The 27,164-nt window shown below is 39.8% G+C and overlaps 1 protein-coding gene across 2 annotated transcripts in view; it reads right to left on the bottom strand.

The window, feature by feature from the left end:
* Positions 1-21,395, bottom strand: part of LOC146504907 (uncharacterized) — a 34,859-nt gene extending 13,464 nt beyond the window's left edge. Inside the window, exons 1-2 of one of the 2 annotated variants that reach the window (XR_014877659.1) lie at positions 20,604-21,395; positions 18,781-19,857 (exon numbers count right to left, since the gene is read on the bottom strand). Coding sequence is in view for 1 of the 2 variants with exons in the window: in XM_085183145.1 (XP_085039271.1) it covers positions 18,792-19,857; positions 20,604-20,828 (1,291 nt within the window). In the remaining variant the exon portion in view is untranslated. The remainder of the gene's footprint in view (positions 1-18,780; positions 19,858-20,603) is intronic. The other variant, XM_085183145.1, reaches the window with a different exon arrangement.
* Positions 21,396-27,164: the final 5,769 nt, after the last annotated feature.

Genomic DNA, 27,164 nt, shown 5'->3' with positions numbered 1-27,164 from the left:
CCCGAGCTAATGCAGCCTGCTAATACAGGCTGATTGGAAAGTGCGCAATAGGCAGGTAAAAAAAACATTACAACAAAAAACTAGTATTATAAATAACAAATAACCCTAACCATCTTGGGGGTTTTGCTTGGATAATGTTATTCAATTTAATTATATGTCAGTTTAAGTAGTGATTAAATTCTTTTCTTGCTTTAGACAGAGGTGGTACATACTTCAGTTGAATTTGTAGGTTCCTGTTTTTTTTTTTTTACTGAAAACAAGCCAAAAACAGTTATACTGAGGTAAAGCTATGTGATGTTGAGTTATGTTAACCCCACAACCTTTCCTGTAACTAAGCAGCCATATGAATGCAGGTTTCACAGCTAACTCCGCAGTTCCCTAGCAACAAAAAAGGACACTTGGGCTCTTTAGGGTTTATCACTGAGGATTACGTGTTAATTTAACCTAATACTAGGGAAGTTCGTTTTAAGCTCAGCTTGTAGGATTCACATAAGTAGTTGCACCTGTTTGTGAAAGAAATAACAGTTGTTTTCAACAGGCTCTATTTGATTTTGAATGCAGCTTATTCATCTGTACTGAATGATACACAAGAGGAATTGACTGACAGCAAAAAAGAGAAGTGAAAAAGGTGTGCTTGCCTCCACACAGCCACTGCTTTGACACTTCAGCCAGGCTCCAGTTCTAGTACTGTCCAGACATCATGCACAAAGTCACACCGTTTCTATACATGTGGCATTTATTCAGTGGCTGCCAGTCACAGGGAAATACACTGTGCTTTTGCATGAATATCTGAGTGGACTAGAGATGACAGCAAATTCTTTACCGCCAGAGTGTGTGGCGGAAAAGATGTTTATATCATGTTCCAGTACATCTATATTAAAAACATTAGAAGCATATATGTGTATGATTTGTTCACAATATGGACACAGCCAAAGTCCTTTCTCTTGATTTGTGAATTTTAAAACAATGAAAATATATGGAAAGATATTATTAAGACTCACAACTTGAATTAGCTTGATCTTGACTTTTTCCCCTTGATATTTAAAACATTCAGTTAAGTGCAGAAAAACATTTTACTTAACATAATACTTAGTAATGAGTAAAAGTGAAAAAAGCTCAGAATTACCATCATATTCATGAAATATGCACACTTCCAATTTATTTCTTAGGACCTTGAATATCTTAGCAAAACAGAATTATTCTAAATCTGTTTCTTCCCTGTTTCTCAAACTTGAGACTCTGAAGCACTTGTTCTTTTGCTTAGCCGTAAACACAAGCATTGCAGATTTCTTCCAATCTCATTAGTCTGTTTGCACTGTTTTGTTTTATTTTGGCAGTTTTCCATGCAGAACAGTTTCTGTTTCCAAGAAGGGATTATTCTCACAAGTTTCAAATGAAAGTCCTTCATTATTCAAGTTGAGACTGTAATACAGTAGGGTTGTGTCAATGGACAATGGATGGCGATCACAGCATTCAAGCATATTTTACCAGTCTAGATAGTTAATATTATTATTATCACTATATCATCACTAACCCCGCTGTAGTTTCATGTTAGCATCTCTGCATTTAACATGCCCAGATGTGCATGCAATTCCCTGCACTCGCTCCCTCCACAAAACAGTGCAAACAAACTAATGAGATTGGAAGAAATTTGCAATGCTTGTGCACTGATTCATCATCTCAAAACCAGAGACGAAGAAACAAAGGGTGGGTGTTTCTCTGTTAGCCTGGTTTTAAAATTGAATTTAAGGTAACAGTGCATTTTTAGAGATGGTCTGTCCTAGGGCTGGGCGATATGGCCTAAAATTCATATCGTGATATAATTTGAAGCATGTGCGGTAACGATATATATCACAATATATTCTTTTCTTCTGTATAACATATTTTCCACACTATAAGGCACACTTAAAATCCTTTAATTTTCTCAAAAATCGAGAGTGTTCCTTATGTATGAATTCTGGTTGTGCTTACTGACCTCGAACTGATTTTGACGTGCAGAAATCTGTTAAAAAATGTTTTAGTACAACTTTGCTAAGCCGCACTGCTTGATGGATTGTCAGAGCATTACAGCTGCCGTAGTGAGGAGCTTCGCGGAATAATCTGGGTCCAAAACTCCGTCTATTTCAGGTCCCAAAGTCAAACGAACACTAAGAGTTAAAAACGGTCTAAATTCTTTCATCTTTAATTAAATCATCAACGTTGCTGCTTTATCGGGTGTAACAATTAAGTTTTACATTCAGGCATCCATGAAAACAGAATTTATTAAATTTAACGGAGTTAGAAGTTAACAGGAAGTTAGCTCGCTAGGTTACACCTAAACATTTCATACCATGTTCTGCGATGCTTTCGACCAAAACAGGCGCAGCTTGATGACATCATCAACATGCGCTATCGCGATAGAGCGATATAGTCAAAATCTCTATTGTTGGCCAAATTTATATTGTTTCTATCGTATATCGTTTATATCGCCCACCCCTAGTCTGTCCCCTAATAAACTTTTTTCATTGTTTGTGGTTGAAAGACTTTGTTGTGCATCGGTAAGGCGAAGACTGGTGGAAGACAGGCAGAAGATAGAATGGGGTGGAACCTGGAATTCAGTTAATGAGCAATATGATAGTCAGATTAACGCATAATACTAAGTGAAATAATTTTTCATGTACTGCAGCCTGGTATTGCTCCCAGCTGAAAGCATAGAGATACTTGGTCACCAGTATGAAAGCAATAAAGAATGTCAATAAAGTTGTAGTCAAGATCATAAATCTACATTAGCTGTATTTACCAGTAAGAAAAAATATTTAATGAAGTCAGATATTTTTGTTTCATAAATAAATAAACTTTAAAATGACTCCAAACTTTTGGGCAGTATATATGTGTGAAACACTTAATGAAAGACTAGTGTAATTTCTACAAAGAATGAATAGGAAGTAATTGGAAGAAGGTATAGATGCATGTTTGTTTTACCCAGTTACTCACAGTGATCATGAACAGCACAGCGACCTTCAGCTTGGCACACAGCTCTTATGACACATCACCAAGGTAAATACGCACAGCCTGCGTCAGTCTGTCAGCATGCGTCATGCACTAGTTAGTCGTCAGACAGTTTTTATTCAATGAGACTCAATCCAAACATCTCAGTGATGAGACGTTTGGATTGACGACAGATGACAGACTGCTCTTACACACACAAACACTAAATTGGGCAGATTGTAGAGGCTTAGCTTGCACTGACTGTCCATTCCAAACTTCCCTTTCCCTTCCCGATGCTGCTATGTTGCTATGCTATGATGATGGTGCACAGCAGATGGCCCCGCCCCTCCCTGAGCCTGGTTCTGCCGGTTTATTCCTGTTCAAAGGGAGTGTTTCCTTTCCACTGTCGCCAAAGTGCTTGCTCATAGGAGGTCATATGATTGTTGGGGTTTTATCTGTATGTATTATTGTAGGGTCCACCTTACAATATAAAGCGCCTTGAAGTGACTGTTGTTTTGATTTGGCGCTGTATAAATAAAATTGAATTGAATTGAATTGTAAGGACTGTGTCCTCTAGAGTCAAATTAAAACAATACTTCATTTGTTTCCCAATCACTAACACAGGCCTCGTCAGCTCTTCGTGATATATTCCAACTAGATATCCAGATTTCAGAAGAACCAAGCACAGTAATGTCCTTGACATGAAAGCAATAATTGTGTTTCATGTGGAACAATCCGCCTCTTATCTTTAACTGGTTCTTAGTGTTTGTCCCATCATTTTAGAGAGCCAAAAGTCAATGTCATGCAATGCAACATGATTTAGAGCAATCATTGTTATGATGGCAGAGGGACCTGCTGTCTCAGAGGCACTTAAATTAAATCCCATTGCTGATGGATGGGAATTATTTGATTATTGAGGGATTTAGCATTGTGATCATCTTCTTCAGTGCACTAAAGCATTATTAATGGGGGCTCATAATGCAGCTAAACCCTGACCCAGAGGCATCACAGGAGAAAAATCAGCTACAAAATCCTTATATCAATCATAATTTCAGATTATTTATAGCATTCTTTGTGACCAACGGCAACTACAATATGGACTATACACATTTGTGCTTTCATTATTTCAAGAATCTACTACTCTGTTATAAATACACTAGCAGTGAAGATAAACCAGATCAAAGAAATACCAAAAATATAGAGCTGCTCTAGTATCTCTCAGCAAGAATGGACACTAATGAGGAAAAAAAGATGGAGCCTCTTGTTCCAGATATGTTTTTCTCAGCTTCACATAACAAAGCACAGCATATATATTATCATCACAGTATCCTACAAAAAACTATACAGGCCAGAATGTAAGCATTTTGCTACTATAGCACACCTAAATCTTAGGCTAGATTCCTGACAGTCAAGTGGCATTGTCAGTAACGTAGGTGCCAAATTTATTGGGGTACACAGTTTGCTATTAAAAGCAAACATCTGTAGTGCTCCTTCTTTGCATGAAGTCATACTGCTGCTCACTGATCATCACCTCTCTGCTTAACCTAGCTTCAACAACTTTCCGATATCTTCATGGTATGTATAGCTCTGTACAGCACTGTTGCTCTTGAGAATCGGTACCAGTATACTCTTCACCATTTCTCAGAAATCCTTCCACTCACCAGAATAGGATTAAACAATCTAATTAAAAAGCACACATCTCCATACCTCAGCAGGTATGTAATCTGGACCTACTGCCTTTCCACTATTCATGATCTATATAGGTGCTTCCATGTCCTCCTACTTTGCACTTTGTGATTCACTAACTTTCCTCCAGCTGTCCACTTTTCTCTTTCTCTCAACACACTCAACACACGCGCTTCACTCACTTGTACATTTCCATCTCTATCTTTGATCACCTGCTGCACATCCATTAACTATTACACATATAAATATTTTATATTTTACAGCCATTTAACATCTTTAATAACATTATTTGATAACATCTGATTTGATTTTAAATTACACTGAAATGCACTACATAGAGCCCTGTACACAGCAATGTCAGATTAACTTGTGGGGTCTGCTAACAGTTGGCAGGCTAGCAATAGCAGATTAATGTCCATGTGTCTGTGCTGAATGTCAGTAGTCACTGCTTTGAGTGGTTATATGTCAGTTTAGTCTATATAAACATGTTCTCCATGAATGATACTCACAAGCCAACAAGCTAGTCTCTAGTACTGGGATGCTACAGGCATCAGTCTATTTAATAGTAACCATAGTAGTAATTTTTAAACACCTATAATACCACAAAACTTGGCACTATGGAACTAGACTATAAGTTTAATGATTGAAAAAGTCAGCCCCCCTCCTCGCTTTAATATTACTGACAAATGGCCAACTAAACATTTTTGATCGTAACACTTATTTAATATGGAAGGTACTTCCAATGTTCAAATGTCACATGTGGCTTTTTACGTAACAGCGAGATATACTTAAGTAGTTCAGATGTTCAGACCATCTCTGAATGTGTTTATGCCCACATTTGTTTTAGTGACAGCTCAAACGGTGCAGGTATCCACAAGTACATAGCTTGTTTTTGTTACTAGCAGCAGCAGTAGGGTAATATATTATGTGCTCCCTTGGCACTAACTAGATGGTGATGTGTTTGTCTGTGTATACACTCTGAGCTTTCCGTGAAGATGGGCTATTTTCTGCCTATGCACAGTAATGTGAGCCCAGGTCAGCTGAGCCCAACAAAACTGCTGTGATTTCACTTGATGAAACACACATACACACAGACAGAGAGAGAGAGAGAAAGACACAGAGAGAGATTAGCAGAACTACGGTCACTGATAAACAAGTGTAACCTGTGGAAAGTATGATAAACAGCCAACTTGAGCTACATCAGGGGAAAATGTCTAAATTTGTAGTGAAACTGATAAATTTATGGGATATCACACTCAATAGTAATGTTAATCAAGATGAGCCATTGTTGGGGATTGAGTCTGTTTAACTCTGGGACCATTAACAGATGAATAATGACAAAAAGAGGCCTTTCTCATTTCCTAAATCGCCTGCTGTGATGTAAAAGCACCAAATCCTTTTGCTGCAATTTCAGCCAGAAGGATGTAATGAAATATCCAGTAGGTTTACATAAATCACAACAGTTAAGTGATCTTACTCTACCTGCTCCTAGGCTGATAGCTTTGCCTATTTACAGGCAACAGAATTCGAAAAAGTGACAGAGGCAGGAAATAAATTACTGTACTACTTTAGAAAACTAGGCTTCATTGAAAACAACCTTTTGTAAAAAAAAATTCTGAACAAATGATGGAAATCTGAGAAACCTATATTAATTTCAAGGAGATTGTAATGATGGCGACAAACAGAAATAGGAGAAGTGTCTGGATGAGAAGAAACAGGGAGAAATTACGTGGTAATGAGCTATTTTCTCTTTCTTAGTAATATTTAAAAAATGAAAGTCTAGTTGACAGCTTTCTTTGGGAAGGATGGTCCAGAGACAGCGGACTTCAACGAGGATAGTCTGAATCGTTAAAGTACACTACTAAAAACCATTGAAATTCACAAAACTGACTTTTACAATAATCTGGACCATAGTCAGTAATGTAATACCAGTGGTTTGGGGGTTTGATACCTTTTGGTTGCCACTATTATTAAATTAAATTACTAAATCCACCACATATAATTTTTGTAAAATGAAATTATGTAACCACACATGTACAGCTTTTACAGTAAAGATTTATGTAAGTATGTCTTAAGTCAGGGCAGTAGTTCATGATGAAAAACCACCAGTTCCCAAACAGGAGAGGCCTGATTCAGAAATAGAAATGGACAGAAAAGGATGGGAGGAGAAAGGATGAGCAGATGTAGGATGGAAAAGAGATGCAGTCCCGGCTCCATCTCTCCCTCCTACAGTCAAGATCTCTGAGAGACACAAATTACATTCCAGTTTGACACCAAAACAGGCCAAGTCGACGTTGTGCTCTGATGCCTTGCGTCAGAGTAAAAAACACACACACACAGTCACACAAACTGTCTGCAGCACAGTAATTCAATTAGACCAGCACTTGCTAAATAGGCTTATCTGAAGAGCGCAAGCTTGTTACATGACACCCTTAAGCCCCTGTCTCTGTGTGTGTGTGTGTGTGTGTGTGCGTGTGTGTGTGTGTGTGTGTGTGTGTTTGTGTGTGTAAGACAGAGAGAGACAGAAAAATATTTTTAAAAAGGGCTGAGAAACCACAAAATGTGAACAGATATAAAGTCCAAATCTTCAAAAAATGCATTATTTTAATTATGTAGCAACGGATCACAATCATCTCAAGGTGTTTTACACGGTAAGTGAGATCTTGTAACAAAACCATGAAGCGAAACCACACCTGCTGTAATTCTCCCTGTGTATGGCTCGATTCTCCAGCTTCTTCCTAGAGTCATGTTAACTTAATGAGTGATAGGTGTGAATGTGACTGTGAATGATTGTCTTCTCTTTCAGGCCCGGATCAGACTAATCACCTTTCCAAGGTGCAGCCCACCTCTCACCCTATGACAGCTCCGACAGGTTTCAGCCAGAAGGTGGCGGAGCACCATTCCAGATCATCTCAGCCCAGCGTTACCCTACTTCTCTTACTAATAATTGTAGTTCTACTACAATATTGAGTGACTATTTGGTTTTGGCATTATATTTATATATGACTATATACAAGTGATTCAAAACTTTATTATTAATTGTAATTATCTGAATGTTTTTTAAAGGTATACTATGTAATATTTTGAGGCTAAGAGAAAAAAGAGAATGTTGCACTCCACTGTTTGTGGAAGCTGTCTTGTTTCCCTGGAATGGATATCACCATCACCATTCTGTCTCATTACATACAAGTTATGAATTGATTTGCATATTAGTGAGGAAACTCAATATTTAATCCCTGCCTCCCACAGATTACAATCAGTAATTCTTTAGGAATTTTGTGTACAAAGCACACCTGTCTACACAATCAGTTTCTTCCATTCCAACCTCTCCACCACCATGAGCAAGACCAAAGAGCTGTCAGAGTACATCAGACAGAAAGAAGACCCGCACAAGGCTGGAAGAAGCTTTTTGAGAAGTCCATGCTACTCATCTGGTGTTGTCATTAAAGTAAAAAGTAAAACAAACATATTCTAAGATATTCTAACAGTCTCTGAGTTTCTGTTGTCAGAAACTTGAATTTTTAACTGAAGAATCCAATACTGATGCAAAACAGAATAATCGCCAGTAGTGATCTGAGACCTATAGACCTCACTCTATCTACCAGGAGAACAGTACCTTCAGGACTGTTCAGTATGTGTTAGTTCTGGTACATGATTCAGTTAATGGTTTGTTAGAATGCCAGTACTTTTTCTGCACACTGACATTAGGGTTGGCTGTAACTCAGGAGGTAGAGCAGGTCATCTACTGATCGGAAGGTTGGCAGTTCGATTCCTGGCTCCTCCAGTCTGCATGTCAAGTATCCTTGGGCAAGATACTAACCCCAAGTTGCTCTCCGATGCATCCATCAGCGTATGAATGTGTGTGAATGTATTTAGAAAGCATTATCTATAATGAAAGTGCTTGTGAGATTGGGTGAATGTGGCATGTTGTATAGAGCACTTTGAGTACTCCGGGAGAGTAGAAAAGCGCTCTATAAGAATCAGTCCATTTACATTCTTGGAGAAGCCAGTTTAGAAAGTGATATCTCTATTCTTCCCCCAAAATTTGGAATTCTTCAGATGCTCCTATTACTTAATTCATAATTTTTCTCTTTAATTAGAGAGCTTTTTATGCTTGTACAGATAATTGTGTGTTTATGAAATGCTGATGCATTTAAGGGTTAGTGTTTAATGTTTGCATTGCGTGCACCTGTGGAGACTGCAGATGTAAATTAGCTAACAGTTAACTCTGGCATGATGGATGTCTTTTTGTGCATTGGTCCATGGTTAATAAAAATATTAGACAAAGAAAAAGCACAAGATGCAACCAGAACATTTTAACATACCAGTTGTTGGCTGTTAGCTATTAGCTATTAGCTATTAGCAGCGTACCTCCTCCGCTTTACCTGCTGCACTGTAAATATCACTTAATGTTGCCCATTCATTAAACAACTCCCGCGTGGTGTGTGACCCTCACAGTGGTGACAGGCGTGATGAAGCTGACAACAGATGCAACTGAATCAGTCAGAGCTGGGAGCCACAACTTCATGCCTCTTCACCTATCTAATGCCTGCATGCTGTTCCAGTTACCCTCAAAGAATGTAAACATACTTACGTTTGGATATATACTGTGCACTGTTGTAGAAGTGCGTTCATTAGCCTTTATGTGGTTTGTGTCTGTGCATGTAGCTACAAGATATATATAGATATATATAGATAGAGAGAGCTAGAGAGATATAGATATATACACAGCAAATTCAAAAGTGTTAAATGTTTTGGTGTTAGTAGTCTTAGAGTTAATTTTACTCTAAGTAGAGTCACATTCTTTTAATGTAACTCTGAGGTGTAAAATGATAGTAGTTAAAATCGAGTGTTAAAAATGAGTGTTTCTATGTCAAATCTGGAGGTGTTACAATGGAAACATTAACTCTTGACATCTTAACTCTGAACTCCTACAGGGGCTATGACACCAATAGAGTAAATTCACAGACTCCGCCCCCAGCACGGCTCCAATCGAAGCTGAAGTGAAGCCGTTTCAGAACATTTTGCTCTACATATTTGAGTTGTTTGCCATGCTTGGTAAGTCATTTTTTCAAAGATTGTTTCAATTATTATTATTAGCTTTTACTTCTGTGGCTCTTTGGAGTTGAGACAAAGCTGTGTGAAAGGCATTAGCCATGTTGCTCGCTGATAGCATAATATTCTGTTTTAGCTAGCTGAAAGGTATTGTTTGCGGGCAAATACCACAGCCTTGAAAAAAAGCTTGCAGGTGAATTTTCAGTCAAATTTTTGGTCAAATACACCTAAAACAATGTCTAGAATGTGAAATGTTGGTATAATGGTGCTACTTGAAGCCTGAAAATGATCTCCCATAAAAAAACGAGCAAACAGCAGTAGCAGACGTCCTGACTGAGTTCTACGTTAGCACTTAGATTCCTCCAGAGTTTTGTGCACACGGTTTAGGTAAAAATGAAAAAGGTTGAGGTTTTACATTTAGTTCAGTATTACCTGTTGCCTGTGTCCTTGTCTTTTGGGAAAATACTTTACACAAGTAATGGCTCAAAAAGGATTCCTTTTTTTTTACTGTGCTGCAATTGATTTGTGCCATTAATTAGTGTCAGCTAATTTTTATTCAATCTCTACATAGGATATGCTTGTGAAGATGGAATATGGGGGAGAGCAGAAGTGCGTCGCAGTTCCACAAAGTGATGAATGAAGGACATGCATATTGTATTGAAGAAATAAGTGATGAGAATGCTGTTATTTGCATTTACCAGCTCACCTATGTCTTTTCAAAAACCATTGCGTCTTTTTAGTAAATGTTTATTTCCAAAAGAAATTTCTAGTTCAGAAAGTTCAGAACAGTAAAATTCCCGCTTTTTAGAATTAATTAGAAGATAACTCTTACGTAGTTAAACTAAAATACTCTTTGAGAGTTAATACATAAACTCTTAACACCAAGTGTTAAATTATCAACTCCAGACAGATTTGGTGTTTAACACTAAATCAGAGTTAACGTACCAACTCTCCAAAAAGAGTTAAATTAACACTCTTTGGTGTGGACCCATATAGACACTTTAATAGTGTTGAAATCAAATCTGACAGTGTTAATTTGGACATGATGGATTTGCTGTGTAGATATATACTTATTTACACACACATCCACAGTTGTGTGTGTAAATAAGCTTGTGTGTGATTATGTGATATGCAGCTGTGAATGTACCTGTGTGTATTGGTATAGCTGTTTCCATGATTGGGTCTCTGCCACGCATGCTTCATTCAAGATAAAAGTTTTTTTTAACAAAGCACAGAAAATCTTCTGATCCCCTTCTGTGCAAGAACAAAGACTTTGTAACTAACCAATCGCTATTAGACCGTACTTTGGGTTCTGGCTATTTACAGAGCCTAATGAGTTTGGCACACTCATTTTTCCCATCTGATTCAGCACAAATATAACCTGAGTTGACAGCCAGACCAGCTGGGCTCACTATAACAGCTCAAACCACTAAACAAAAGGACTAACAGAGACATCCTACATGTGTCTATCTCAAACCAAGCAGATCCTTCAGCTTCTTTTCATTTCTTTGGGGAGCAGAAGAGGGAGATAAATCTTGTGACTAGGGCATGTGATGAGTGAAGATTATGTAATGTATATAGTATTGAAAATCCTGTGTTTTAAACATGCTCTGGGCCAGCATGTGATAGCATGATAGAAACATGCATAACACTGCCCCCTGAGTTTTACTGTGTACAACACCGTGAATACTGGATAAGCATGCTCTTAATCTTGCTCATCCTCAAAGTGAGGTACTGCCTTCAGGTTTGGAAAAGTGAGACTCTTGGGCCATTTGGGTCAGCTGGAAAGAGAATTTGGTGTTTGCTCCCTGCAAAAGTTTGCTGACCATGTCAAAGCTGTGGAGGGCACAGTGTAAGGGGTCAAAATGGGACCAGGGAGCAATCTGAAAAAGCTGTTACTTGTCCAGCTGTCTGGACAAGCCTGGGAACAGGATATTGGCCAAATAAAATCAGGTAAGATTTTTTTTAAAGGGCCAATTCCTAGAGCTTTTTGATCATGCCTCATACTCCAGAAAAAAACAATTGTGTGGCCCCACTAGCTCCAGAAGAGCTTTGTCAGAACTGAGAAAAATAGCACTATTGGATTTCACAATAATGGCAAGCTCGCTCAGGAGATAGCAGAAGGAGATAACAGATTTAAATCCTGTGAAATAAACCAGGGGCCAAAATAGAGCTGTGAATGCTGGATGTACATTTTATCATTTCCTAGACGAAAATACTAATACTAATAATTGGTGATTGCAGTTTTACTAACATGTATTTTCCCCCTTTAGAAGAACTGTAACAGCCCTTTATATCTAGGACTAATCAATGCAATGATAAAGCTAGTTATGCTAAAATAACTTTTCTGTTGTCATTGTAAAGTCGATAGAACTCATTCCAGCCACGTTTTGACCGATAAGACAAAAAACCACTGACAATGAGAATTGTGTCACGCTAAATCAATCATGTGGTTGGAACAACCACATGAACAACCACAACCACATGGATGCAGCCCAAGGCTCATAAGACAAGGATCCTTATTTGCTGAAAAGAAGGGTCTAAGGAAGTCAAAAACATGTTCCTAGAAAGGCAGGTAATACCAAAATATTTTTTTTCTATCTGAAGCATTGCCAACATTTTTTCTCATTTTCTGTTTTCTTTTTGGTGCGGCCACAAATAAATTTGAACATTGCACAGTTGATTGTTTAGCTGCAGAATGCAATCCATGCATAATTCCCAGAAATTTCCTCCCGTACCGTATGACATAAAAAAAACACAGCGATATCACAAATGCAACAGATTTTTTTTTTTTCATGATTTATGTCATGAATAAAATATTGTGATGTAAACATGACTAAATGTGGAACATGCCAAGCACTGTCAATACTTTCTAGATGCACTGTGTATCCCTCAGAATAACAATGAATATTTACTGAAGCACAGCTCTTTTTCCCCCCTTTGAAATAGTGTAATAGGTGCTAAAAGCTCACTGTCCTACCTTAATAAAGATGCCATAACTGCTACAGCCCACATCTGATTTTATATGATTGAATTTAAAATTGTATCATGGCATCTTCTACCCATGCAGTATGAACGAAAATAAAATCACTATCAGTGAATAGTTGCAAATAACATATCTTTAAATGGCATTAAAATATATGACTAACTTTAAACTTGAGTATATTTATACCCAATTACAGTTCATTCAGTGTCATTTGTTATGATAAAGTACTGTATCTGATATCATTTAATGTGTATATCTCTACAATTGACATACCTCAATTACAGTCCCAGTAGACAGCCTGAGGGCCACATTACATAGACACCACATACTGATACCAGCATAGCAGTGCTACTATAAAGGGTGAAAATTACATAGCGCCTAGTCAATTATTTAGTGCACCAAGACTGGAGAGCAGAGAGCATATTGATGTTAATGACCTCAATTTGTAAAGGTGCTGGCCCTTGATGGAACCTGCTTAATGAAGATTTAGACTGGCTGTGTGTAAGTTTGCAGTAAGAAGTGAAGAGCTTCAGTTAAGAATTTGTATTATCCAACTGCTATAGTCCAAAGGCATGGAGTAGACAGAAAGGAGACAGCACAAAGGAAACAGAAGCAGAATGAATGAGCAGTAGAAGAGATAGATGATGTTAAAGAATAAGAGGATAAGAATGTTGCAGGGAGCATTTCATGAACCAATCAAAGAAGCAAAAGTAGAATGAATAATAATTCTTTTATAAAATAACCAATGAATTATTTCTACTAATACTAAATAAGTCCAAACATATCCAATTTGTAGTGCAGCAACAACACTTGGATGTCACAAGGAGCTAAAACTCTGCATGTTCTTCTATCATACCACAGATACCTGAGGTAGAATGGGCAGCAAGTGCAGGTGCAGCCAACAGTCTGTAGTGACTGAAATATTTGTAAAGAATTATTTAGTTAGCATAGCATCAGTTATTAATTTATATATATATATATATATATATACGTATATATCAACGTATGTAGGTAACCAAAGTGAGGGTAATTTAAAAAAAACTATTTATATGCTTTTAGAGATAAACACCTGAGCACTGATAGTTTGAAGGCCCTGTTGTATCTTATTATTATTTACACAAATAAATATCTTATTTAAGGGCCTAAACATATTTGAAAGCTCATAAAAACTTACACACATCACAGGTGTGCTGAAAGCTTGTGTCTCTTAAATGGGTAGGACAAGATGCCTCTGCCCCACCGCTGTGTTTCATGTATATGTATGAAAATGCTGGACTCTAAAGGCAACAGAAAGTCATTTTGGCACCATTTTTGTGACTTTTTTGGGATGAGGCCAGTTGCATATTTGGTCAGATGATACTTTGTTTGGCTTATTGAAGAGTGTGTTGTTGATTTCTTCACCATAGTGTGTATAATCCAGATTCATTCACTTTAAGCTTCAGCTTCCCTGCAACTCTTCCTGCAACAGCATTTCCCTCTGAATATCTACAAAGAGCATTTAACTTCATTTTAATGCCAAAATACTCATTAAGTCTCGATTTGGAGCAAATTAAATCTTAATAAACTAAATCAGCCTTTCTGTTCCTGCCTCCTGAATTTAATCTCCTGCAGCTAAAATTTCAGCTATGGTGACGTCCGTGTTCTTATTTAAACCATTTATAACCAGGTTTCATAGCATCCGACTCATTTTTCAGATCGATATATTTTTTTTAGGTCTATGCATCTTTTTGTTACTCGCTATTCTCTCTGAGAGCTAATAGACAGAAAACTTGTGAGGAGCTTGTGATTTTCTATACTGTAAATTCTACCAAAAGCATATGCTTTGTTCTCTTTCATAGTAGGATGTATGAAAAGTTGTGCATCATCTCAGTTTACAGTACAGTACATCCAGCCACTATTGTTTCCTAGTAATAGCTGAGTCAGGCATCCTGTGTCCACCTAAGGTACAAAGCTATTTCCCATGGTCTCAGCTGTAATATAGAGCACTTCCACTCAGCACAGTAGAAATCATTACTGATGCTAGACTACCACAACACAGTATTTATACAGTCATGTTTCAGTAGGAAGGGTCATGTGCACTTTGTAATGTAGTGCTAAATACAAAGACCTAACTGCAACCTTTAATGTTGTCATACAATGGCAAAGTGATAGTTAAGGTGCATCATACTTTTTAACTATTGTTTAAAATAACAGATTTAAAATACACAAATTAAATCAAGAACACTTCATTTTGTTCTACTTATACTAATGCTGAACTAGTATGTCCCACAGCAGCCATGAGCTTCATTACTGAAGGCAAGAAACGAGGATCTCCCGGGAATATGAGGATTTTTAAGACAGCATTTGCCATTCTTTATGTAAACGAGCCACTGCACCAGCAGAGCATGATAAGATTTGTCACTCCCCACTGTGTCACGTGTACGTTTGACAAATCACACTTTCCTTATTTATATAGCCGTCATGCATATTTTCGAATTAGTTATGTTCCCTCTTATTTTGAAAGGTCAGTCGCTGCTAAGCCCTGTCCATCACAACTTTTAATCCTGGCAGTGAGGACTGTGTATAAAAATAGATGTCTGTTTGAAACAGTTAATGCTATTGTTTAGTTCAACCTTGAGAAATAAAGCTGAAAGACTGTACTTAAGTCACATCTTGATTGTTTGATTTAAATTCTACTATGGTGATGTACAAAATTATAAAAACATGTCCCATTGTATTTCATATACTTGGTGGTATCTGAACTGTCTACCCTGATTTAAAATGTGGCCAATTTCTGGTGTAAGATCGTCGTCTTCTAAACCTATTTTAAGACTGAGCCACTTCAGTATGGTTCTAACCACTTGCTCACTTGCCTCTGCAGTTCCCTCTGGTTCTCCTACTGTGTGTCAAAACCTAATTTCATTTTGGATGTAGGGAGGCAGGTTTGGGCAGGAGATAAACAAAGATTGTGTTATGGCCTAAAAATACATGATTTATTCATGAACTCTGTGTTTTTTACAGCACCAGTGATATGCTGTAATATGAGGCAATATTCTTCTTCAGATGTTTTAGAATAAAACAGTCATAGTTCGTGTTGACAGTCTAGCCCAAGGATTCACAACATACAATCCTGTGAAATTAGAAGAATCATGAAAATGGTCTGGGTTGTACAGACATGTAAAAAAGTAATTTGGAGATTAGATAGAGCCAGTTGCTGCAGATCAAACGCATTTGATTAGTTGATCAACAAGTGTGACCCCCCTCTATCAAAGCAGAGTTTTCAAATTGTTTTGGTAGTTTGATCATCTGGAGTATTCAGGTGTGTGTTAATACTTTCCAGAAGAAGGTCAGACTGTAGTGGACTCATTAAACATCTCAGACCATAAAGTCCTCAGATAGTATGTAAATGTTAAAGTTCGTGACAGTGCAATTAGAAAAAGACTGAGGAGAAAGCCTTTTCTCTCTAAAGAGAACATGGCAGCATGACAAAGGTTTGCAAAGTTGCATCTGAAGAAACCACAAGAGTATTCCTTTGGACAGACAACACTAGAGCATTGCGATTTGCTGGTGTGTCCTTGGGATCGTTGTTCTGTTGCATGTCCCAGCTTTGGCAAAGCTGTCAGACAGATGGCCTCATATGTGACTCTAGAATACAGAGCTGCTACTACAGAGGAGATCATGCTCCACTCATTGACTGCAGAAGAGCATTATGGAAAAGTTAAAGCTCACTGTGAAAGATTAAACTAGTCACTTCCTGCATTTTAAAACAAAATAAGAAACATTTGAATAAATTATTGTGAAAATAAAAAAAATTCAAAAAAAAAGTTCATCATCTTGTCTGCATCCGCCTGTAGCCTCTCTCTTATCTACCATTTATGCTTTTTCGTCTCAGTCTGCAGCTCTCAACATCCTCAGCTCTGCTCTTCAGACCTTAAACCCTCTGATTGTGGTGCTCTGCTCGAGTTTATTCTGCTTGCTCGGATTAGTCGTCCACTCTCTGGATACTCTGCTCAGTTCAGCAACAGTTCCCCCACTGCTCTGCACAGCCAACAACCATGGCTCAATATTCCATCTGCAACCAAGTCCATGAGCCGCTACGTAATTATAACAGGTGGCTAATGCAGCTAATGAGTAACTGCTAATAGTTAAGGAGCTAATGTTAACATGTGCACCAGCCAGGTTAACATTTATAATAACCGTTTATAAATGAATGTTTTGAAAACATTTATTGACCACTAAAAATCATCCCAAAGTGTAGTTCAATATCATGAATGTTAAATACTTCAACTGTTAGTGAGGGGAGGAGCTGAACGCCCGTCTGTCTGCAGCGGTGCAGCTAGAAGATATCGATCGTTGCAAGTGAACACTGTAATATTGTATGAATTGATAATTTAGTATCAATTAATATGTGAGTATCGATGTTTTGGACCACCCTAGTTGATGTGAGCTTGTTGTGCCGATATGCTGTTTTTCACATGCAAAGCCGACACTCAAAAACACAGAGAAACAACTAAACCAAAGAGTCACAAGGGAGGACTTTGGAATATTTAATAGAAGCCAAAATTAAGTCAAGCTTAAAAGCCAAGCCAATGCATTTCAAATCCGCTCAGCTGTTTCAAAGAATGTCATGAGTCCATTTGCTGTCAAAAATTGAAGTGGCCTGTGCAGTGTGCATGTGGAAAAATTCCATGTGAGCGTTTCAGAAGAGCTGAGCAGCTGTCAGATGTGAGCTAATAAAAATGAATGGGTACAAAGTCACACTTACCTGTGTCCCTGTATGCATACTACACTATATATACATGCATGTTAAGCTCTCTCTTTATTTGTTTCCATGCCTAAATACTGTCTACTCATCCTTCAGCTGTCACTGTGTGCGCACGTGCATCCAAACATGTATGTGCGACTATAATTGTTGGTCTAGCTCATAGGCCACGTCTAAACCTAGCTAAGTCCTCTGCAGTTTCTATGAGTTAACTCAGTCTTGTGTTTCCTTGAACCAAGGTCATCCATTACTGTGACTTTACACTTAAGAGTTTGGGAGTACCACAGCATAGAAAGTCCATGAGCAGTCCATTAGTGTTTTTTATACTGAAAGACTATAAAATAATGAGAATTTATGTCTACAAATTCTCACTTCCATTCTCCACTTCCTGAACTGTTTTGATATTGCATCAGTTTTTGGTCAACTGAGTTATTGCTAATAAAAGTATTACATGTGCTTCTTTCTGTTTTTTAATTATATTAGCAACTAAAAGCTTGTTGTTATAAATACAAACTTCCCAGAGAACACTGGCAAATAAGCCGTAAGTTAATATTTTTTCATTTAACTTACATTCAAAGGCTCAACTTTTTAATATACGTAAAGATATACAAAAATGAATCTGAATCACAAATAATATAAATGAAAGGTGGAATATGGGAGTAGAAGCCTGGCTGAAAATTATTAAAATGGTCAAGTAAAAAAAAGCATTAGATCAAATAGACTAAGGTGTATTTACATAACAAATCTTCTATATGCCTATTAGGTTTTAACAATCTGAAGGAATACTTTAAAAAATAATATACTGAGATGATGGCAAACAAATACTAAAGCATTGATATCAGCTATGTAGTTCCTTTATCTTGTTGCTTTAATAGGCACACCGCTAACATGGACTCCAAACAGTAAACAGTTTAATAATAATAATGGATTGCATTTTTATATAGCGCTTTTCGGGACCCCTCAAAGCGCTTTACAATACCACTATTCTTTCACTCTCACATTCATACACTGGTGAAGGCAGCTACAGTTGTAGCCACAGCTGCCCTGGGGCAGACTGACAGAAGCGAGGCTGCCATACCGCACCATCGGCCCCTTTATCCTCATTAAGTAAAGAAATGCAATAAATGTATATTGTTGAAAACATTCAAATGTTTGTATGCTTGTTGTGAATGTACGACTCATGTAATTGATAAAAATATCTCTATTTGGTCATTATTAGTCCTTGCCTCCACCATTTTCTAGTTAGATAAAACAATATGTTAGTGCATCTCTCTATACATGTATAAGTGTTCATTTATGTGTCATAAAATGGTTTATGAATGAAAAAATACAAGATAAGAGTTACCATGTGCCTACCGTTGTACAGACTCTGGTGGTGGGGGGCCATCTCTTCACCCGCTGGTCTCCTGTGACTTCCATCCCTGCCAGGGGAGCCACTACTATACTTCCCCTTGCTGTGCTCCACCCCTGGGCTCTGATGATAGTGATAGTGGTGCCGTATAGACTCTGGACTTCCCACAATCACCCGCCCTTTTCTCAGGTGCTCAGGTGTGCCCATTGCTACCTGCTTGGCTTCAGGACTCCCGGCCCCTGCTGAGTTTACCTGCCGGTGTCGCTGACTCAGATCTGGGCTGGACTTAGCTGAGCCCTTGCTACTGCCTGGAGATGCCTGTCCTGACATCAGTAGCTGTTTCTGTGCTAGTAGGTCAGAGCTGCAGGGTTTGGAGTGGGAGCCACAAGGTAGCCTGGTAGGAGACTTGCTGTGTTTCTCTGGGCTGTGTCCTCGAAAGCTGTGAAGCTCTAGGTTGGTGAGGGACCCTCCACGGGGCCGGCAGGACTGGGGAAAGGTGTGGTACTCCGTGGTGGAGCTGCGCCTCCTCCCGCTGAATTCACAAACATCTCTCTTTTGTCCTGAAGAGCTGCATCTTGAGCCAGATCCAGGGCTTGAATTGGAGCCAAGAGGGGAGGGTTTATGGTGAGGGTTATCTGGGCTGTCTGTGCTCCCTGCGCTGGAGGTGCTGCTTCCATCGCCAACATCCCGCAACAGGCCTGGTGTAGGCATGCCACCGCCCAGCTGAGACAGGCTACTTTGACTGTCAATGGAGCTCCTGCAGCCAGGGCCTCCCTGACCACCACCACTTCCCCCTGTGCTTCCAGCCACAACTGTGGCCCTCTCCTCTTCTAACATGAGGCACACCTCCTTAAGCTCCAGGTTCTCCCGGATCACCTCCATCTGCCGCTGCTCCAGCTCCTTAAGCTTCTGCAAATAGATAGCCACCTCCTTCCTCATCAGGCCAGCGCTGTAGCGACCCAATCGCTGCCATTCCCGTGACACCCGCTTCCCTTTCTGCCGGTCGTCATCCAGGAAGCAGCACAGGTCCCTCAGCTCCTGGTTGTCCTCCTGCAGTTTCTGGTTCACGTCCTGGTTTACACAGAGCACGCGCACACACACACACACACACACACACAAAGGCACATAGAGAGATTACATACTCATTCCTGCTATGAATGAAGCTTTGATGAAGAAGATTACGTGTGTGTGTGTGTCTCTGTGTGTCTCTGTGTGTGTGTGTGTGTGTGTGTGTGTGTCTCTGTGTGTCTGTGTGTGTGTGTCTGTGTGTGTGTCTGTGTGTGTCTGTGTCTTTAGCTTCTGGACTATTAGGGAGGCAGGGCAGAATGATGGACAATTTTATCTATTCTTCAACACTTTATTGGTTAAAGGATAAAATGGTTTGTCAAGGACGCAACCAATAAGTAACCACTAATGAAACTGGAGCTTCAGTCAATGATAATTGGCAGTATTAGTCTACCAGCTCCACTAACTGGTTTTTTTAGTGCAGAAAATTAAAATTAAAAAAATGCATTACAAAACAGTTTCTCAGAAAACCTGTTCTAAGTTAATATGTTGTTTAGCACATAATAATAAACCATAAAACAGAGGTACAAGGTACAATTTTCCTTTTATTAATGTTTCCAAATTCCTGCATGGAGAAGCAACAGGTTTAATCTGCTTATTTAAAGCTAAATTTGACCTTAAATCTACCCCTGTAACCTCAAGTGTGGGCTCATGCAGAGCAGGCTGTCTACACATAGTCTACACATTGGAAGAAACCCCACACGGGCCCTGGCACAGCCTGGCTCCCCTTCATCAGCACCACCCGACCTCACCTTCAAACTCCGTATCTCGTTCAGGTGTTGTTGGAGTCTCCGGTTCACCTCCCGCATCAGATTGCCGTGCTCCACGATGACGCCCCTTTTTTCTGCTTCTGCCCTCCGCAGCCGCCTCACCAGCTCCTCTTTACCCCACTTTAGCAGCTCCTCATCGGGTATTTTGGAGATGTCCTCTGCTGGTCTCTCTGCGCTTTTGGACTGCTGCTGTGCGCTTTTCTCCATCCCTTTAAACTCCGGTGAAGGTAGACCGGCAGGTAAAACAAAGTGTTGTGTCTGATTAATTTCAGAGCAACCAAATCGAAGCTTTCAAATGCACAACTCTGGTCCAAACGTAACTCGGGTTCCCCCCACCCACCCTTCTTATATCTGTGGAATCACATCGCTGTCATTGCGCCTTTTTCCCACGCCCATGCTGCAGCTCTGATATCCACCCGGTGCTCTGCTGCTATATCACTGTCGTTAGAGCGTCGTTCCGCATCCTGCTGCGTCTCTGGTTAAGCCCTTGGCCGGCTTGGCGGGGCGGTTTCTCTCCAGGTGCATGCCGACCGCTTTGCGCACTCCCGCTGCTGAGCGCGCACTACCTCTGTCCGACCGCCGGGGCGGAGGGCGGAAAAAAGGAGGATGACAAGAAGGGGGGCTCCAAGGAGAGGTTGCAGGTGCATAGCCGAAGAGCCAGGATGATAAGGTGTGATAGTGTGGAGAGCAGGCTCGCCTCTCTCGTTCTACCATCACTCGCTTACTCGCTCTCTCCGTGTGCCTCTTGGTTTGTTCCGCCATCTGCTGGAGTTAGATGTGAACAGTGCTGCACTCTGATTGTTCAAAGTGAGGGGCTGCTTCTATTTTTAGGTTCGTATAATCAGGGCAGATAGCACTGATCATAGTTTGCTCTGATATTCATAGAAGCGTGACCTCTCTTCTTAAGGATTGCAATCACTAAAAGGGGGAGAGTCAATCCTCATTTCCAAAAAGTGTCACTGCCAGATTGTAAGCTAAAAATACAACTCCCAGGAGCATTTCCAGGATTTTTATAAATGAGATGATACCAAAACCGGTCAGGAGAGGGCCAAGGAAAAAATCTATATAAATAAATACAGTAAAAAGAACACACACCCTCTTTCATTTCCAAGGTATTACATATCAGGAGATAATAAAACATAGTGTCATGTGTATTCATTAATCTAACCTCAGATGAATAACAAAACACGATATTTTACACAATGTCATTGTTTATTTGACAAAAATTAAACTAAAATGCAGAAGCAGATGTATTTACACGTAATTACTGTGACTCTATATCTATGAAGAAATACACTCATGTAGAGAGGTCTGGTATGTTTTAGGTGTTTTGTTTTTGCTTGAGGCCTCCCAGCTGAGACAGGTGAAAGTCTGACGTGGAACAGAAATAAAGATTAGATGTTTGATAGTGACAGATTGATGCTGCTTTGATTTATTATTATTAAGAAGAAGAAGAATGAAAGGCACTCATGGACAGGCATTTAAAAATCACAGTATGGACAAAATAAAAGTTGGAAACACTGTAGATATCACGTGACCATGGCTTTTTGAGGTTTTGGTGTATTTCACCCCAGTTTCAACAGATGGCTTACCGCCTGCTTCTAGGTTTGATTGAGAGAGTGTAGAAAAAACCTGATGACACTGCAAACTCCGACAGAGCTTAGGAGTCAGCAGCATCACTACCAGTTTAAGTGGCAACCACAACAATGCACTCAGACAATTTGTGGGAACTTTTTGACAGTAAACCACAAGACCCACAGTGCAACTGCTGATGGTGCTGTAGTGGACAAAAAATATCTCACTAATACATTTGTTCCAAGGGCACATGAGCCAATCATGTGTTGCCTTTACATTTTTGCAAAGAATACCTATGGATCTATGGATAACCATAAGGGTCACACTATGATTAGATATTTTTTGCATGTGGAGTAATTATTCATTAAGAAAGGAAGCACTCTCCACCCAAAACAGTTGAAAAACTATTATTTTCATATAAAAATCTTTATATCCATTGCTACTCAATTTCCCCACATTCTTTTTCCATGAGCATGGTGTTCATTTACTACTTTCCATTGTTGACTAAACATCTTTCATAAAGATTATAGGTCTATACTTAGCCTATCCACAAAGCAGCACAAAATGTTTATCACAATAAACATAGCAGAATTTTTCTGTATACTCTATTATATGAATTGCTTTGCTGTGCATTGCATTTAATTACTAAGCAACTAAAACAGCCTCATGTAAACACAACAGGGGGAAAACTGTATTTCCTGTAACAAACTTCAATCACAGCTATCACAGTTATCTTTAACAGTCTGAAAGTTTGTCCTCCTTTGTTGTTTGGAGATTTCCCTCAAGCATGTGTTGATTTTAATTATTGATGCTTTGGCATAATAGCAAAAGCAAAAGTGTCAAATAAGTATCGCTGTGGTCACAGGTGTCAGATCCAGTACAGCTGCTTTGAACATTTCAGTGTTCCATGAAGACTGGAAAAGTTTGTATCTTAATAAGGGCAGCATTTTCAATGAAAGATTATTTCTTAATTTTAGTTTCTGGACAAAAGAGTGCCCAGGCATCCTGAATGACTTTTAAAAGGTTCAAAGAACATGGCAACATGGCTTAGATTTGCAAAATTGCATCTGAAATAAAACACAACCAGAGACTTACTGAACAATCTCTTTTGGGCCCACCAAAGTAGAGATGCTTGGTCATAATGCATAGCATCACATATAGTTAAAACCAAACATAGCGTATCAGCACAAACAGCTCATACTAACTGTCAAACATGATGATGAAAAGATGATGATGGTTTGACTTATATTACAACCTGTGGCCACCTTCCACTCATTGACCACAATGTGGACCGAAGTGTTCTAGAGTCACATGTGAGGCCATCTGTCTGACAGCTAAAGGTTAGGTCAAAGGTGGGCCAGTGATCCCAAGCACAGCAGCAAATCAGCAGCAGAAGAGCTGAAAAAGAAAAGAATCAAATTGTTATAATGGCCCAGTCAAAGTTCAGAGCGTGAATGAAATGCTGTGGCAGGTCCTAAAGAGAGTTGTACATAAACAAACCCTGGCGGACCTCAATGAACTGAAGCAATGAGAAGAGGAGGCCACTATTCCTCCATAATAATGTGAAAGATATGTATGAGAAGTCATACTGAAAAGCTCACTTCAAGTTATTTCAAGTTATGTTTCCCGTGTGGTGAGTGTCAGAGAGAGAGACTGGTCTCGTGTGTGGATTGTTTGAAGAGGAACGAGTGCTTTTACCCTCCGCTGGAGGATCCGAGGGACAGCTTCAGCCTTCGTCTGTCTCTGCTGGATGGTCCATGGTACCCCTTCTGCCTCTGCTGGAGGGTCCAAGGGGCCCGTCCAGCCTTCGTCTACCTCCGCTGAAGGGTCAGAGGGCCCCTTCCGGCCGTCGTCGCCTGTGTGCCACCACCTGCGGCTTTCACAACATCGCCTGCAGCTGCTTCATCTGGTCCTTTCTCGTCTGGTCCTACCTCTTCTGGTCCTGCAGTTGCTACGCCGCCATCTGATCTATGTCCAGGCCACAGGCTGGACGTCATCGCCATCGTGGGCGGCCTCTGGACCTGCTCAGTCGCCGCCGCTGCCTCCCGCTGCCTCCCGCTGCCTCCCGCGTGGCCGGCCTTCGGAGCTGCTCAGTCAACGCTGCTGCCTTCTGCGCGGTCGGCCCCTTGAACTGTACTGGTTTGGACCGCTGTGCTGCTGGCCTCCTGGTCGGCCTCCTGAGTTGTTTCCACGTGGCCACTGCCTTCCACGTGGTCGGCCTCCTGTACATTTTCTCTCAGGGCTCCTGTGCTGCCGTCCTCCAGGTCGGCCACCTGAACTGTGTTTCGAACGGTTCCAGTGTCATTGATGGACCTGCGGTCCTGTGCTTTTTGTGAACATTTTGTTTTGGACATGAGGGCTGAGGCCAAAAACCACAAGAACAACATTTAAAAAAAAAAAAACAGAAAAAAACGTACCTTAGAAACATGCCTGGTTACAGGAGACGGCAGCAAAGCAGATGCTATGACATCTGCATGTTGCAGATGCCAACAGACTAAATAAACTGATCCGCAAGGCCATTAATGTCGTGGGGATGGAGCTGGACTCCGTTGGGGTGGTGTCCATGAGGCGGATGTTGTCCAAGATAAAGAAAATGCTGGATAATAACTCCCACCTACTCCATGACATGCTGGCTAGTCACAGGAGCACGTTCAGAGACTGAGATTACCAAAAAGCACCACTGAACAACACAGGAAATCATTCCTGCCTGTGGCCATCTCCCTGTACAACTCCTCCATCTAATACACTGTAAACACTACAATAGATTCACCCTTTTGCACACGCTCCTTTCTACTTTTCTGTAATATTCATGTCGATATTCTTGATATTTATTTATAATCACCTCTGTTAATATATGCATATGCAGCATGCGATTGCATGCCAACTCAGTTTTTTGAATTTTATTTTAATAAAAATGTATAAACAAGATAAATCTGACAAAACTTAAAACTTTTTTTAAGCTTTTTTTAAGGAAGCTCAGATGTGTGAAGCAAGGTGTTTGAGTCAGTGAGAGGCGGTTAATGAACAAACTGCTGTCCATCATGAACCAACCCATCACATCCACTCCACACTCCTTCTCCCTCAGACTAATTGACTATATGCACGTTAGCATATGCTACTTCCGGTGCGGAAACTCCTGTGGGGAGCTTTGTTTCCGGTGTCCTATTCGCGCCCTGTTTACGGTCCAAAACAAGTTAAGCAAATGAATGAGTCAAGCGGCAATTTACATTTCTATAGATGTCTCGGGCATTTACCCAATATATCTGTAAATGATGTTCATCGACTTGTCGATATTTTTCCCCCGCGCCGCAGAGCAAAAGAGAAAAGGGATTCAAAAGTTATATTTCTCAGCTGTCCCTCGTTTATCGCGGGTGTTATGTTCTAAAAATAACCAGCGATAGGTGAAATTAAGTAGCCAATTTTTTTTTTTTTTTGACGGAGCAAAACGTTTCGTCAACATCGTCAACATACAGTACTGCACTTCAGAGCCACACTGCTAGCGATCGATGCAGCGATTCTGTACTGTACAGGAGAGACGTCACGGAGGAGATCGTCTGCAGCGATCAGGACGCAGGACACAATGTGATGTAAAAAAAAAGGCATGCAAACTTGCACTACAAAATCCGCGAAACAGCGAGGTGAAAGGTGAACTGCGTTATAGCGAGGGACCACTGTAATTTTGAAGGTAAGTCACAACATACCCTTCGTAAATACTAGTGTATAGAAACCCTTACCAGCAATCGTTCATTTTTTGTGTGGCTTTTTTCACGGTTTGTTAACATGCTGTGTAGGTGTGTACTTGACTAGCTGATATCAACATAACGGGAAACATCTGGTTTGACTATTGTTCACCTGTAGTTTGAATGCTGAACATTTGCCTGTTTAAATCATAATAACTGTCAGAGATGTGCTTCTGAATGTGGACGATGTGTCTTCTGCTGCAGTGATGCAGTTCTGCTTGTGTTGAGTGATGTAAACAACTGATCGATCTAAACTCTTTAAACGTCAAAATTGATCATTCGATTTTTTATGACACAACAGTGGTGAGTGTTCCCACCTTCTGCTCTTTGTAACTTAACGCGATCTTTCCGTTTTCGAGTTTTGGACATCAATTTTGGAGTATATCTTCGCAGTAGCGATTGACCGCAAAGTAAAGCTACCGGAAATGTACAACCCCACATCCAGTCTCAAACCAGGAAGTTAGCATTTTCTCGTGCACAGGGTCAATTGAACCTCACAGCCATAAAGAAAGTTTCAGAAAATCGTTCCTACCATACTCTATTAAGCTGTATAACAACTCTTAATTCTATGATAGGTGATTTATAATGTACATATTTATTTATTAATGCAATTTGCACTTCTCTTCTCTCTTACACAGATTCACAATGTTTCATAAGACATCTTTCATAAGACTGTGTGTGTCACACAGTCACACATGCACACACACACACGCACACACACATAGTGATGACCTATGTAAACACGGTTTAATTTGTGCACAAACCTGTTTAACCACTTTCTGAAACTGCAAGGACACAGGAATTTTAAACTCAGTAAGTTTCTGTGAAGCATTAAATTTTCTGCTCAGGTTACAGTAATGATAAGTATCTAAAAGCAACATTTCAAATATGAGCCAGCTGAGACAGGCCAGCATTACATATCTGTGATGGTGAAATGTGAATCTCCAGTTTTAGTTGACAGTTTGAAAAGTAACTTATGATCAGTGGAGGGACAATCAGGTGTAAGGATCGCATCAGGAGCAAAATATGTCAGGGATGAGCTCTAAGTCTTAAGTTCAAGGATCTTTAAGGTCCTAGACGGAAAAACTAAAACAAGTCTCACTAGCTGTGCTGCTAGCATGGCTATAAAGAAAAGCTTTACTGTGGGAAAAGAAAAGAAAAATAAATAAATTATCAAATGTGATTGCCTGTCCACTCAAAAGCATGTTTGCACTATAGACATGTACAG

This window comes from Neolamprologus multifasciatus, chromosome 13, assembly GCF_963576455.1.
Source record: "Neolamprologus multifasciatus chromosome 13, fNeoMul1.2, whole genome shotgun sequence".
Lineage (NCBI taxonomy): Eukaryota > Metazoa > Chordata > Actinopteri > Cichliformes > Cichlidae > Neolamprologus > Neolamprologus multifasciatus.
The sequence above is the reverse complement of the archived record's forward strand: the minus strand, read 5'-3'. Positions and strand labels throughout refer to the sequence as shown.